The following is a 14,329-nucleotide window of genomic DNA, read 5'->3' as shown; positions in this document are numbered from 1 at the left end:
AAATCTGACCTAAACCTCTATGAACCCAGCATATACCAGATTCATTTAACATAAAATGCACATATGAAAAATTACCACAGCCATCTCGGAATGAGCTGTCATTTTCCAATATGTTATTCACATGATGCCATCTCTCCCTCAAATACATTATAGGACTGGCAAATCTCTCCATGCATGGGTATTGGAAACATATCAGAAGTATTTGTTTGCAAATCAGATTAGATCTCTCATGAGAATAAGATTTCAAATGGGTTTTCTAAATCATCCTGTTCTGACTGGGTTAGAAAAGCCCCAAAGAAATTTATTATGTGGTATTTTCCTACTTTTTCTGAATCTTTTTCTGAATCTAAGTAAAGATCAGGAACACAGGTAAGCAAACTAATGAAAAGAATTCTGCTAAATTCTAATGAGATGGCATCTGAAACTTGCAGAGTAATGGCATGGGATTTGCTGTAGGACATTTCTAGCAGGCCAGTATCTTGAGGCTGGGAATGGTTTATATTTTGGATGTCATTTTATTTGTCATTGTTCTTTCTATCCACCCTCCTTATTAAGAGCATTTTTTTCTTTTGGGACCAAATTCTTACTTTACCTCTACTGCTGTAAATCTGCTAAATTCATGAGGTTCTTCTAAAGAGAAGTACCTAACTCTGTCCCTTCAGCATAAACAGATGTTTGAGTGCAGCGACTCTGGATGACTTTTTAAGAGTTTCTGAACTCTCCTTTTCTTGACTGGCACGCTCAGCAGTCCTGCAGAAGCCTGTGAATCTTCAGCATGTTTTAGATCTGTCCTGGAAGAATAGAGCTATTTGTCTTTGCCACATTAGAAAATGGCTTGCATGCCTACATCCTGTGCAATTAGTTTATGAACCCTCTTTTGTTATTTTTGCCATGTATTTCTGTTTTCACTTCTGATGCCTTATGAATGTTGCTAACACAATTCCTTTCTTCTCCTACTTTCTTCATCTCAGCTGTGTCGTGATCCTCAAAACAGCTGATGCTGAAGCATTAGAAGAAAGGGTGACTTTTGGAATTGACAGAAGTGACTATATTGCAGCCTTAAAGCATCAGCATTTTTTTGGTCCGAAATGGTGACTGCAGATTGCTGTAATGTTCCATACAACCAAGTGAACTTCAGAAAAATCAGATGACATAGATGTGTTTTGAGTATTCACTAGTTTTCTATAGGAATTTTATATATGATGAATCACCCCTTTTTGGTTTATTTTATGATTTTTTTCTGTTGTTTTGTTTTAGGCAATTTGGGGCCATCGGGTCACGTCTGACTGGAGCTGGATGGGGTGGCTGCACTGTGTCAATGGTGCCTACTGACAAGCTGAATACTTTCCTAAAAAATGTAAAAAAAGCTTATTACCAAACTGATGTCCAAAGGTTAGCATTGGAGAATAATAGTCTGTTTGCTACCAAACCTGGAAGAGGAGCTTTGGTTTTTGTTGAGGCCTAAAGAACGTAAAAAATTTTAAAGAAACTATGTGGGGCATTTAAAACTGGCAGTACTTCCCATGCCACAGTAAATGAATGCCTTTTCTGGTTTTTATTGTAATAAGCAGTTGCTGTTATCAAAATATATTTCTGAAGAAGCAATTAAAATCCTTTGAATTAAAAGGAATTTTTTTTTTCCATACTAAAAATATCTCTCAGTGTAAATGTTGATTTACAAAACCTATTGACAAGGAAAACTGAAACTGAAATAAAGATGATACTTTGTTACAGTGGAATTCTCTTCTTTTCCAGACCAGGTGGAGCAGGGAGCTATGTCATTACAGGGTAGGAACCTTGCAGTGTCTGCAGGGCGGCTCAGTTCGGGTGCTAGATATTCTTTTGTTTAGAGTGGCCTGTAGAAATGGAAGATTAAACTGAAGCATTCAAAAAACTGGAAGGAACTTGCTAAATATTAGAAGTTTTATGCTCTCCTCAAATCGGATTATTACCATTAATAATAATATTGGAGGAGCACCTGCAGGCCAAGTAAAACATTAGGAATACATTATGTTAAGCAGGAAAACTTTCTTATGTATCCTTGTGCAAGGGTGACATTATGAAAGTTTCAAGAAAAATGAAAGCTATCTGTGAGCTGTACAATATGACAACATACTCCCCGAAGTGAATGAACAAATAACGAAGCAAAGTTTGGTTTTAAGTTATCCAAACACCATATTCCAATTGTTGAATCCTAGCTGTGCTTCTACAAGGTAGAACGTTTGCATTTTTATGCAAAACTATTACAAAGGATTAAATATAATCCACTGACCATATGAAAAAGCAATTAAAATTTATAAAGAATAATTAAGGAGATAATTAACTCAGTTGTACTAAGCAAAAGTAAATAGGTAAGACCAAGAGTAAATGTCATTGGCATATGATTGACAAACTCCTATCTGACTCCCACTTTACACGCTTGACAATCTCAAGGTTGTAACTGCAGTGCACTGGAATTACAGCATCCGCAATTCATAACCCATCTCCTCCGCAGGAGAAGCGATTGTGATTGCAGAAAGAGGTGACTGTATGTCAAGATACCCCAAAGATGTCCTAACCCTGCTTCTGAGTGGAAAGTTAGGTTCCTGTGCCCTCTCTCTCAGCACACGAACTTCCAGTTCTCTCATATCTGCAATGAAAACTCAAGTTTTGCTAGTGTCGTAACCCACACAGCCATAAAAGACATAGCCAGATTTGTCCCCGTGCACGTTTTTGTGATGCTAAGCACAAGTTAACATCCAGAAGTCTGCATCAAATTAGAGATCTCTCAGAAGAGATCCTCTGTACATTACCCATGCTAATTCAAGCCAAAACCAAATTCTTAGAGGCTACTAACTCTGCGAGAGGACTGCCAAATTTGAACACAGCAGATGAACAACAGCCAATGCAAACTGCCAGATCTTTTCAGGAACCTCAGAGGGTACATACAATGGTAGTATCACTAGAGAAGATTTCTGTTTTCTGACAACCAGGAAAAGTGGAACAGAGAGTGCTGCGGATCAAGCAAATCAAGTACTGCGGAAAAGGGCAGGGGCTGGGCGTGATGGGGAGAGATGGAAAGACAGGATTTGCAGGGGAGACAGTTAAAAGGCTACATCTGAGAAGGGGAAGGCAAGGGATAAGGGAGACAGTTAAGAACAAGAGGCAGAATTATAGAAAGGTTTAATCTCAAAACATTCACTATTACTATCTATGGAAATTGAATATCTTGTAAGCCATTTGTGATACACAGCAGATATACTGTACATTCAACTAAACCTGTAAACATAGGACCCATAAATCAAACAATAGGTAAATGTCTTAAAGAATCTCCATGATAACTTTAGAGATTTTAAAGAAAATACCATTGCTTTGTTACCAACTGCCTTATTAAATATAATCCTCAGTTTAATTCAGGGAGTTCCTGTTTATCATCCTGTCAAAAAAATTGAGTACACCACAGTACATACCAATCCTTTCATTAATATATTTGCATTGAACTTTAGTTCAGCTGGATTCATGGAAGCACTAATCAGTGTATGAGCAGTATAAAGATATATTAGGGAGTTTATTTTCTTCTTAAGTTGAGCATGACACACAAAATCATGGAATCTTCCCAAAAACATGCAGGCTGCAGTACATTTTAAAATTTTTCTGTCAATGAATCTTATAAATTATATTCTCATAAACAAAGAAAAGGAAAACAGAAACCTGGCACAGTATAAAAGAATAAAACTGAATGTTCTAAACTTCTGATTAATTTCTTTCCTTTATTGCTTCAATGTCTTTCCCATACGTTTGCTGACATCTGCAAATAAAATTAGGACGTAACTTTCAATGAAAGACCTGCAGTATTCAAACTCCATACATAAAAATGGCACTCAGGCATTTTTATTTACTGGCTACCAACAGGAAGTAAATGTTTGTTTTTAAACAACAAAAAACCCCAGAATGAATCTGTGTTTTGGGTTTTTGTTTGGTTGGTTGGTTGCTTTTTAAACCTTTGAAGACATTTTTCTACATAATGGTAAAAACCCCTGATAATCAGAGCATGAGGATGATATACCAACAATGTGTAAGGTGAACAGCAAGGATAGTAGTAGTATTTCTAACGATAAAAAAGATTTTGGGTTGGATGAAAATTTCTGTGTATAAAGCAGCAACTCCTAAGCATATTTCCTAAGCACATCTTTCCAGTTCTGTATTTTTAACAGCTTTTTCTGACTATGTTTTAAAAATCTCTTCCGTAGCTAAAATAATGCTAATCAGTATCTACTCACACACACACGTGTGTATCTGGAAAACTAACAAAATTAAATGCCAGAATATATACAGAGATGATGCATCCTGTTAGCACGAGCTACGATTATCAGTGGAGGGCGTTTTTATCTTATTATAATGTCTGACTGCAATTCATTCAATCATTAGTTTAATTTTACTGTGCAGTAAATGGGTTCTAAACCTATCCAAAAAAGGATTTGGAACTGAGACGCTGTTAGACAGCTAATTGCAGCAACATTGCCTGGTGCCATATTAATACTCTGTATCACCTTAATCCCATTGACATGTACGTCTTCATCACTGTATTTGCCGACTGTGTAGGTAGGAACATGCTCCTGCTTTGAAATAGGATGAGAGTAATTTTACCATTCACTTGATGGGAAGGGATTGTGACTCTGTATTTGACATTTGCTCTCTTGGGCACCGTGCACACACACACAGAGACACATGTATATATGGCAACCTAATATATAGTAATTACTTACATAACATCTTGGGGAATATTGGTTTCTAGTTAATATGATCTGAATGCCAACTTTTATTTTAGTAACTGCTGAGTACTTACTCAGTATAATCCTTCTGAAATTCCTCTCTCAGTCCATGTGTCTCTTTAATAACGTCTTGATATGTTGGAGCAACTGCTGCGCCACGGTTTCAGTCAAGTGAGAGATTTGCATTTTCAGCTAACTACCAAGTTTGTGTGCTAAATTCCAATCAGATATAGTTAAACAAAGATACACCCAGAACAACGTTCACAAGAGCTATCTTGTTCTAAAAAAAAGATACTTTGCCAATCATAGCTGTTACAGGCAGGACTGAAGTAGTGCTTTCTGATTCTTGTCATTATATGCTTCATCGAGAAAAATGAACTCTGTACAAGGACTAATACTGCAAAGCAACAATAACACAAAACCCAGACTGCTAAGGTTTCACGTCATGAAACCCGTGAGTCATGCAGCGTATTAAAGTATATTTTAAACGCTAATTTTGAGATGGAAGGCTAGGTACTGATAAGAGACTAGTTCACAGTGCAGAAAGGAGTATAATGGGGAACGTAAAACTGTAACTAAAAATTGCTCCCTGTGATATAGCTGCCTTTGGCAGATTTTCCCAGCGTACACAGGATTGGCAGAGAAAGAGCTGCCAAGCAATATTGCTGTCACATCTGTCCTACCTCAGCTGCTCTAGTTTAGTTTTTGTCATTGAGCGCTCTTCTGAGAGTCAGCATGCCATAAAAGAGAGACAGAAGATTAATTCTGTTCTTGGTCTTAACACTTATACTCTGCCCTCTGCTTTTGGACTTGTATCAGAAGTCATTAGCTACAAGATTCTGGAAGATACCACATCATAGCCTCTGACAACCACATCGTGTTTACTAGGAGACGGAATCTACCACAGTGCTCATGGTGAACGTCCCCAGCCCCCTCAGACTCCAGCGGGACTGCAGTACCCAGCCTGACTCAGGTAGCAGGACCAAGCTGTAACCGATGCATTGGGAACTGCTGTTTTCTCGGCAGATTTTTTTTCCTCAGATCAGCTACCATTGTTTTACCAGTAAAACCTGTAGATGAACATTTGCTGGAGCCCCTGAAGTCTCTGCAGATTTGGTCACCGAGTTCAGCAGAACATGGATTTACCCCAGCCCATACTGCCTAGCAAACATTTTACTCAGTAGGATAACACGTAGTGAGAGTTTGCACATAAAACTGGCATGCCCAAAATCTCACATGTAATTAAGGCACTCATGCCGAATTCTTCACATGTGTAAGACTTGCTAATGGCAAAACTGCAGAGGAGTAAAAAGTGTTGCAGCTAATCAGATGAGAAGACACTAAGGAGCTTTCGCAATTAATTGACCAATAAAATGTTTGAGACTGATTTCCAATAGCAGTGGTTCCTGCAGAAGCAACAAACTGCATGAGGATTTATATAAAAGCATTTGGTATATTTATTGGATTTTAAGTCTAATGCATTTTAAGAATTGCTATTGTCTCCTAAGCACTACTTTGTTGGCCAAAATTACACATTAATATTAAAAGGAAAAAAAAAAACCTCCCCACAAGAGCATGCCTTTCTGCGCTTGGCACATGAGGCTCAAATAACTCAATAAAGATTAGATGTACTTCAAACTGAAACACACTGGTGCCCAGGCAGCTGTCTTCTTTCCAGCCAAGCTGTGTGTGATTTGGGATAGGAATACAAATATGTTCTAGTAGCCAATGATCAAGCCAGATGTGTGTGTTGGTTTTTTTAAAATCTAAATTAATTTTTCAAGGGACACTGAAGCAGGTTTGTATGAAACTCTTACAGCAGTTCCTGAGGATTATTATTAAAGGCCTTTTTTTTTTTTTTTTTTTCCCCAAATTTCATATAATGGAGGATTTTATTCATGTTGTTCTACATTTTCTGGTTTCTTATCTGTCCCTCATGACACATATATATATGTATTTTTGTTGGCTAAGCTGTTCTGACCTCGAGTGGGATTTTTTAGTTGTGTTTCTATTGATCAATTATCAACAGAATTAAATTGTTCTGATTAAATGCCGAAGAGTTTTCTACTGGCTTTCTCCCAGTAAACATCCTTTCTTGTAACTGCCTCCTTCCTCTCCAGGCTTCTGTCTAGAGAATAATTAAGACGACCTATCCTTGAGGAAGAATTCAGTGAGCCACTTTTAAGCAGCAATAGCAGCTGCACAAATAATAATGATTTTTTATGAAGGTCTGAACCTAATTTGACGTTAGAAAAGCTCTAACTTTCATAGCTGAATTAAAAACTGTAACAGAAAACAGGAGCTAAAATCAGAGTTAAAAAAAAAAAGTCCAGCAAGGATTTACAGAACTTATGTCAGATTAAGTTAAAGCTCCACAGCTGAATCATGAACTTAATCAGAGCCAAATACTAACTATGAATGGAAAGATTGGGGACAAAGGGTTAAAGATAAAGGAAAAAATACCTATTGTGCTGTTTTTAAAGTTAGTTATGGTCAGGCCTTGACCCTAAGAATATATCCAGTTAGATTCCTGTGCAATTCTTCCTACAGCAAATCCAACTATATCAGCAGCAGAACAGATGAGGAGCTTTCAAAAGCATTGGGTTTGGGGTCTGGGGGGTGTGGGGGGGTGTCCCCCTTTTCAGAACACCATTTGAGAGACTGAGAGGAGCCCGGGCAGCTTTTGTTTCTGAAGATCTATAACCTGATGATGGCCAAAGGGGAGGGAGGGCGGCACTGTTGCAAATGATTTTCGGTGCTTCCTCTAGAGGGAATAGGATGGCTAGTGTAAGCTGCTTCCAGAGATGGACTTACAGGCCTCTTGCTATTGCTGTTGAAAATCTCCAAAATTTATTGTCTTGTCTGAAATTCATAAAATATTTAATTTTCAAGATTAAGAGATTTCAGGGGTTTGCCTTCACAAAGCTGATTTTTGGTAAAACAAATAAAATGGTTAAATGATTCAAATTTCATTGACAGAAACAAAATGCAATGATTTGTGGGATTTCTTAGTATTATACTAAACTAGCAGCCTCTTGCACACAACCTGCTCTTGGTGACCTTCTTTCTCCCCGTCTTAGCTGTGCTCGTTCAGCCAGAAAAATCTGGTCAGATCCTCTGAAAGTGAGGGCACAACTGTGCCAAGAAATGCACATCAACTACTACTGCCCGCTTGAGTTAGGAGCGCCCAGATGTTGGTGCACATTTTATACTTCTGTTCCATCACCAAGAAAATAGCAGTGACTTTGTAAGCTCTTTTAAGTGAGCCTAAGGGGCTGGGTTAATAGAGTCTGAATCTCAACTATCTGCTTTAGCTCCACTAATGAGATTTATTTTATTTCTATGTAGGTGGTCTCTTATTTCTTAAATGCAATTAGCATACAGTTGTTGCCTGATGGTTGTATTTATTTTTGAAAGTGCCGACTACTGGACTTGCTTTCATAGTTCTAGAGTTTCCAGAATTGACTTTTGTGCTCCACAAGCCTATTTTCAGGAAATATTTTGTAAGAGGGATGATATTTTGAACTCTACTTTTATAGCTGCCAAGGCTTCTCCTTTTTTACTTCCTTTGTCTGTTCATTAGGGGACATCTTTAATTCCTAGATGTGTTTTTTGGAGATAAGTTCCTTTCCTTTGAAATACATACCATTAAAACAAAACATTAAAAATACTTTAAGTCTCTAGACAAAGTTATGTGTTTATTTTATGAGATTCTATGCTGTGTGATGTTCTGAGTGGTGCACTGAAATTTACATATTTATCCATTTTTAGATTTTCTTTAGACATTTCCTGACATGTCCCTTACCTGCCTTTTGCTCATTACATAAATGCATGAAAAACCATGCATCTTGCTCTGATTTAGCTGTAAAATGAATAGAAGGTGTTAGGCTTTTAATCAAACTATGAAAAATTTCAACATCCTGGTTATTTGAGGTTGACATAGATGAGTGCTATGTAGTGTTTCCAACTTAAGTTTTATTACAGTCTTGATTTCTGTGATTCATGAATTTGTAATTCATACTCTCAAAAAAGAAACGGAACATTTTTGGAAATCAACATCATGCATATTGCAAATTACAATAAACATGTCAGCAAAAGTGGATATACTAACAGTTTATGGTGGCTAACTTGCTAATTTATTCTTTTTATATAAATGGACAAATTGTGACTGCCCATTGTGGTCACATTAAAGGGAGAATGGTGTGGAAATTTCTGTTCTCAATAAACCCATAAAGAAGTGGACACAACTTATTTTTAGACACAATTTTGCTCATAATGTGAACAGTCACCTAAAATCTGCTGAGAAAAACATAAATCGGTTTCACAAGAAGTCTAATTTTTTTTTATCCCATTAGTCAGCCTAATAACAAGTTTTACAATTTTCCCTTGTAAAGTTCATATAAACAATTACAAATATAAAAATACCACAGTGAAAATTGAAAAAAAAAAAAAAAGGGAGTTTTCTCCACTCTTCTATATGATGCTGCGAAATTTGAAGCCAGTGAAGTTAAACTACTATAACACACAATCTGACACCTAAGTACACTAAGAGTTGCCCTGTTGTTAACAAAAGCTTCTGAGGTTGACGGTATTCTTTATTAGCAGGCTGTGACTTCCCTATGCTGAATATACTGAAAAGTAGTGGCAAACTAGGGTTTCTTTTTTTTTTTTTTTTTTCTTTTTTCTTTAATGTGCTGTGTGCAAGCACTTCAATATACAGAAGATCAAAATTCTAAGAATTCCCACCAGAAAATGTTTCAGGGGAGCTCAAATAAGTCTTCATTAAATCCTCCAAAACTGTCTAGTTAGAACACCCTGGTTATATCCATCAGGAAAAGAACAGAATTAATTAGGGAATCTTTGCTTCTGAAACCCCGTTGTTTAAGATATAAACACAAAGGCCTCTGAATATCTGTACTACACAACAGATAAATCCTCTCTACATTCAGAAAGATACATGCCAGACAGAAATATGTCCAAATTCAGAAAATACTCTAAACTTGCTCAAGATTTATAGATGTTTGGATCCAAAAAGTGTAGTTCAGGGCCATGATAGAACCAAGTCAATATATAAAGCTAGAATCCAGATATGATAGGAGTTTCATTACATTTGTGAGGTTTGACTTACGTTTCTCATTCAGCCTTATTCCCCCAAAATCTAACAGAAAGAAAATAAAGTAACCAAGCTGAAATGCAGTCTTACTTAAGACATTTTAAATCATACGTTAGGTTAAAGGATGAATGACCAATCAAATCTTTTTTCTGTATTTCTAAGTTTCTCTCTTTTAGGCAAACCACTTGCTGAGATTGTCTGCATTACTGTGGTCTGTCTCAGTCTAGAAAAGAGAAAACTGTCCCAGCTATTGTGGATCATAGCAGAAAAAGGAAACAAAATAAATGGGTGAGACTTTAGTAATGCATTCTTCTCCTCCCTGCCCCAGCTGGTTTAAACCATCTTGGCAAAAACTTTTGAAGAAAGGTTTTTCACAACACCATACAGGTTGGGAGTCGAAAAGAATATGGTTGTTTGTAAACTTCAGTACCATTAGTCCTGCAAGTCAAGGAATATGACACAGCATTATCTATTTCATGTATCTTAAGACAGTAGGAGACCAAAGGACTTTGGCCACCAAGCTCTGAAGAGCACATGCTTGCGTTCTGGATCTGAGCCAATACAAGAGGACTGTAAAAATGGGAGAAATGTCAGAAAAGGATATTATCAAGCTAACTGTCTGAAAATAACAACAGAACAGACTAGGAACTTCTATATACATATTAAAAATATTTATGCTAAGGTTTGTTTTTTTTTTTTTTTGAACTGAGATTTTTTTTCACCAAAACAAAGTACTGTACTACCTAATGGTGACATCAGTATAAGAAGGGATCAGAATTTCTGACAAAGACTGATGGCAGTGATCTGATGTTACGTGAGACTGTCCTCCATTTCAAGCAGGAAAACTGTAGACTACACTAGGCATAAGACCAAGTTCTTGGCATGGAATATAAAGACCTGCAAGTAAGCTTGAGTTATCTTAAAATCAATGCAGTATTTTATGCACAGTAATTTAAAAAAAAAAACCAAAAAACCAAAAACTAAAAAACTTAAAAAAAAAAAAAAAAATCAAGGGGTGTGATAAATTAGAGTTTTATCAAGAAAGAACCTAGTGAATTTTAAACTGCAGTTTACTACAATCATGCACTTTCCTTAGTCTGACTACCTGATTCTTATCCAAGGCTAAAGCATTTTCCTTTTGTGAACACTGAAAGCATTAAAATATGGTAGAAAGGAGAGTTGAAAAAAAATCATATCGAACATTGAGAAACAACCTGGCACAAATACAGGTTATAAAAGGAAAAGTCCAACATAAACGCAACGCTATTCAAAATCACTTATAGTATAATCTATACAACAAAGATTACATTTATGTCTGACTTTTTTTGTCTACTTTTTTTTGTTAAAACAAATCACACCTAAAATTACTGCAACTGCAAATCAGTAGAGAAAAATCCCCTTGTTTTTCGTTTATTTTCTCCATTATACGTATTTTTGTTTTCTCTCCATAATCCTCTACATTCTGAAATTGCCACTACATAGGCAACTTTGCTCTGTAGAGTATTTCAGTAGCATAGTTTATAAATATGAACAGAAACATGGCTTTTGTTAGTGAGCTACCCCTAGTATGCTCCTTTTAATATCAGAAGTATGTAAAGCAAACCTCCGTTACAGTTTTGGATTCCTTTGGCATATCACTTATATGTTCACAATCTTCACTTATTTCTTCATCTGCCATGTATTTCCTATCTTCAATTAGATATTTGCAAATTTTACCCTGTGCTAACAAAAATATAAAGATCATACAATTTCATTTACTGTCAATACATAAATATTGCCGTCTTCCTATTTTTCTGACATCCCTTTTTATCAAGTAGCATTTTCTTGATACTGTAGGATACACATCACACTTTCAGTGAAAACTTAATAAACCAAATCTCCCTTTAGTACATTTTCCACGTTTTTCCAGACAAAATGCTATGCAAAGAGATTTCACTACAGATAATGAGTCGGTTAATGAAAAATGGTGCTAAGAAGGTTATTTAATCCACTTTCTGTACCTTGAAAGACTAAACTACGTTATTGGGAACATACTGATCTGTCGATTCATTGGAAACTAGACAACATCTTACCAATACTAGCGATAAAACACACATCCTTAGCTCTGCCTGAGATGTTTTTAAAAGACTACCGTCACTAATCCTAGATTCCTAGGGTGGTAGAAAGTAGAGAGTAAATACCCAGTCTCACAAGATTGACACCCTTCTGCCCACCTGTCCCCACCCCACCTGCCTACCTCATGAAAAATAAGCTGTAAAACATGGGCGTGTGAGTGTTCAACTTCATGCAGTTTGAACAGGAAGCAGGCTGATGGGATTTTGCCTGCGTGCCATGTATGAACATTACACTTCATGCAGTGCACACATATGCACACATGTTGTCCAAGTGCAAGCCTTATGGTTCTACAAAGCTCCCCCTGCAATTTTTTGTTACAGTGACAAATGAGTAAAATGATTACCGGACAAATGGAGTACATAAGCATGACATGCTGAATTTTTTAGATAAATCTTTGGTACCCTCATGTCCGTTCAGAAAAGCTGTTAAAGAAAGTTGTTCACTTCTTGAAGGTCTTGAAACAGACAGGCAAGAGAGTTCTAACTCGCAGTTTTACAGTAAGTTGTCAGGCATCCATGAAGACAAAGCCAGATCTTAACTGGGCAAGTACATCTTAGCCACAGGTTATAAAGCAGAGACAGATGTACAAAACTATCAAGACAGGAAAACAAAACTTTGGAAGAACAGTGAGAAAAGCTTTACATTTTTGCATAACAGGAAATCCACTGAACAAAAAAGAATTACAAATAACCACTAACATGCCTCATTTGCCTTAAAGAAATACAAAAGCTCCTAAAACGAGAAATAACATCATTGAATAAGAACCACAAAGTGAAGAATTTTATTTAAAAAAATGTCTTTGAACACAGCAGCTCAGTGCACAGAGAAGCTGATGGAGTTGAAGACAAAGAACTGCTAAAATAGAACTGAAATGAAAGCCAAGATGAAATAACCTCCTCAAGTTCTGATGCTGGCAGACAAACACCATTCAAAAAAAGTTTTCCAGCAATGACAATTATCCCATAGGGCTTCAAAACAATTTACATACTCACAAGAAGAATACATGTGAGAATAATGTTCCAGACTGCTGAAAATTAGCAAAAGGGGGAAGGAGGTACCAAGCATTTCCAGATCAGTTAATTTGAATTCTTAGAAAGATGTTAGAATACAAATGGAAAGAAAGGTTACTTCAATACTGAGATATGCTGGTTCATGGGCAAACATCTACTCCAGGAGCCTGCATCTCATGACTTTTCTTTTTGTCTTAGCAGGACACACAGATTATGTAGAGTCATCCACCTTTTTCAAGGCCTGCTATGTGCACAGTCATAGGGATACTCAGTTCTTCACTGTTTCAGCAGCATTTAAGAGACTTGTAGAAAAAGAGAGAAAGATATGTGATGGTGAATGTGTATTTGGGCATCATATACAAAAACTGTAGTTACTGGAAAGTACTCTTCCCTTTTTTTACTTGTCCTTTTTTACACTGTAACTGAGGAGGCAGTACTCCCCTCTAGAAGCTCAATAATAATTTCAAAGGGTGTCCACGAGTTCTCTTAAGCAAAGCAATGATTCAAGGAGTGCAAATGAGGCATTGTATTCAAGGACAGAGCTTCAGAAAAGCTTGAATGCATCTCCAGGTAGCTGCACTGCAGAGACGCGAGGTGGAACAATTCTTTGGCCACATCCTTGTTGCAGTAAATTATTCCTGGAGCAGGTCTAATCGCCAATGAAGAAAATAATTTTGATTGCCTCATAACAATTCTTTCTATGGCCCATCATTTAAGTGGTCATTCCCTCTGCAGAGATGTGTGTAGTCACATGTCTCAGCAATAAAACCAAATGTAGACACAGAATCATAGAATCATTTAGGTTGGAAAAGACCTTTAAGATCATCAAGTCCAACCATTAAAAACCATTTCAACATCATTGAAAAGGTTTGGTTTTTCAGACATAGCTCAGGACTTTCTGAAACCAACAAGAGTAGAAACACTTTAGCCTTAAGATGTGAAATTAGGAAAGAAAATGGATAATGTCCTGACTCAAACTGAATTATAATCTAACCTTGTTCACAGTGTGGTGTTCGGAGACATGCTATCTGGGAATAACATCTGTGCGCTGTACAAAAATCTCCCACTGCATGCAGAAGTGACAGGCATGAAAAAAATGCTTCCATGGAAAAGTGCAGCAGCAAGCAGGCTGACAAGGGCCTGAAAGGCTCATCAATAGAAGTAATAAATTTAGATGTCACTGGTGCAGGGTACCTCTGAGGAGGAAACACCCTCATACCAGGAATAGAGAAGACAGAGAGCTCCTCTGATGGGGTACTGAGGGCAGAAGTTATATTGCTTATTAAACCCAGGAGTGACCTCAAATCCTTGCGGTGGTCTCCTGCCATGCAGTAGTGTTC

The 14,329-nt window shown here is 36.9% G+C and overlaps 1 protein-coding gene across 1 annotated transcript in view; it reads left to right on the top strand.

Moving 5' to 3' along the window:
- Positions 1-1,491, top strand: part of GALK2 (galactokinase 2) — a 48,956-nt gene extending 47,465 nt beyond the window's left edge. The window contains exon 10 of the mRNA XM_075714344.1: positions 1,258-1,491. Within this exon, the coding sequence (XP_075570459.1) occupies positions 1,258-1,465 (208 nt within the window). The 3' untranslated portion in view covers positions 1,466-1,491. The remainder of the gene's footprint in view (positions 1-1,257) is intronic.
- The last annotated feature ends 12,838 nt before the right edge of the window (positions 1,492-14,329 follow it).

The sequence above is a fragment of the Pelecanus crispus genome, chromosome 7, assembly GCF_030463565.1.
Source record: "Pelecanus crispus isolate bPelCri1 chromosome 7, bPelCri1.pri, whole genome shotgun sequence".
NCBI lineage: Eukaryota > Metazoa > Chordata > Aves > Pelecaniformes > Pelecanidae > Pelecanus > Pelecanus crispus.
Note: the sequence above shows the minus strand (reverse complement) of the source record. Positions and strands in the feature narration are given on the sequence as shown.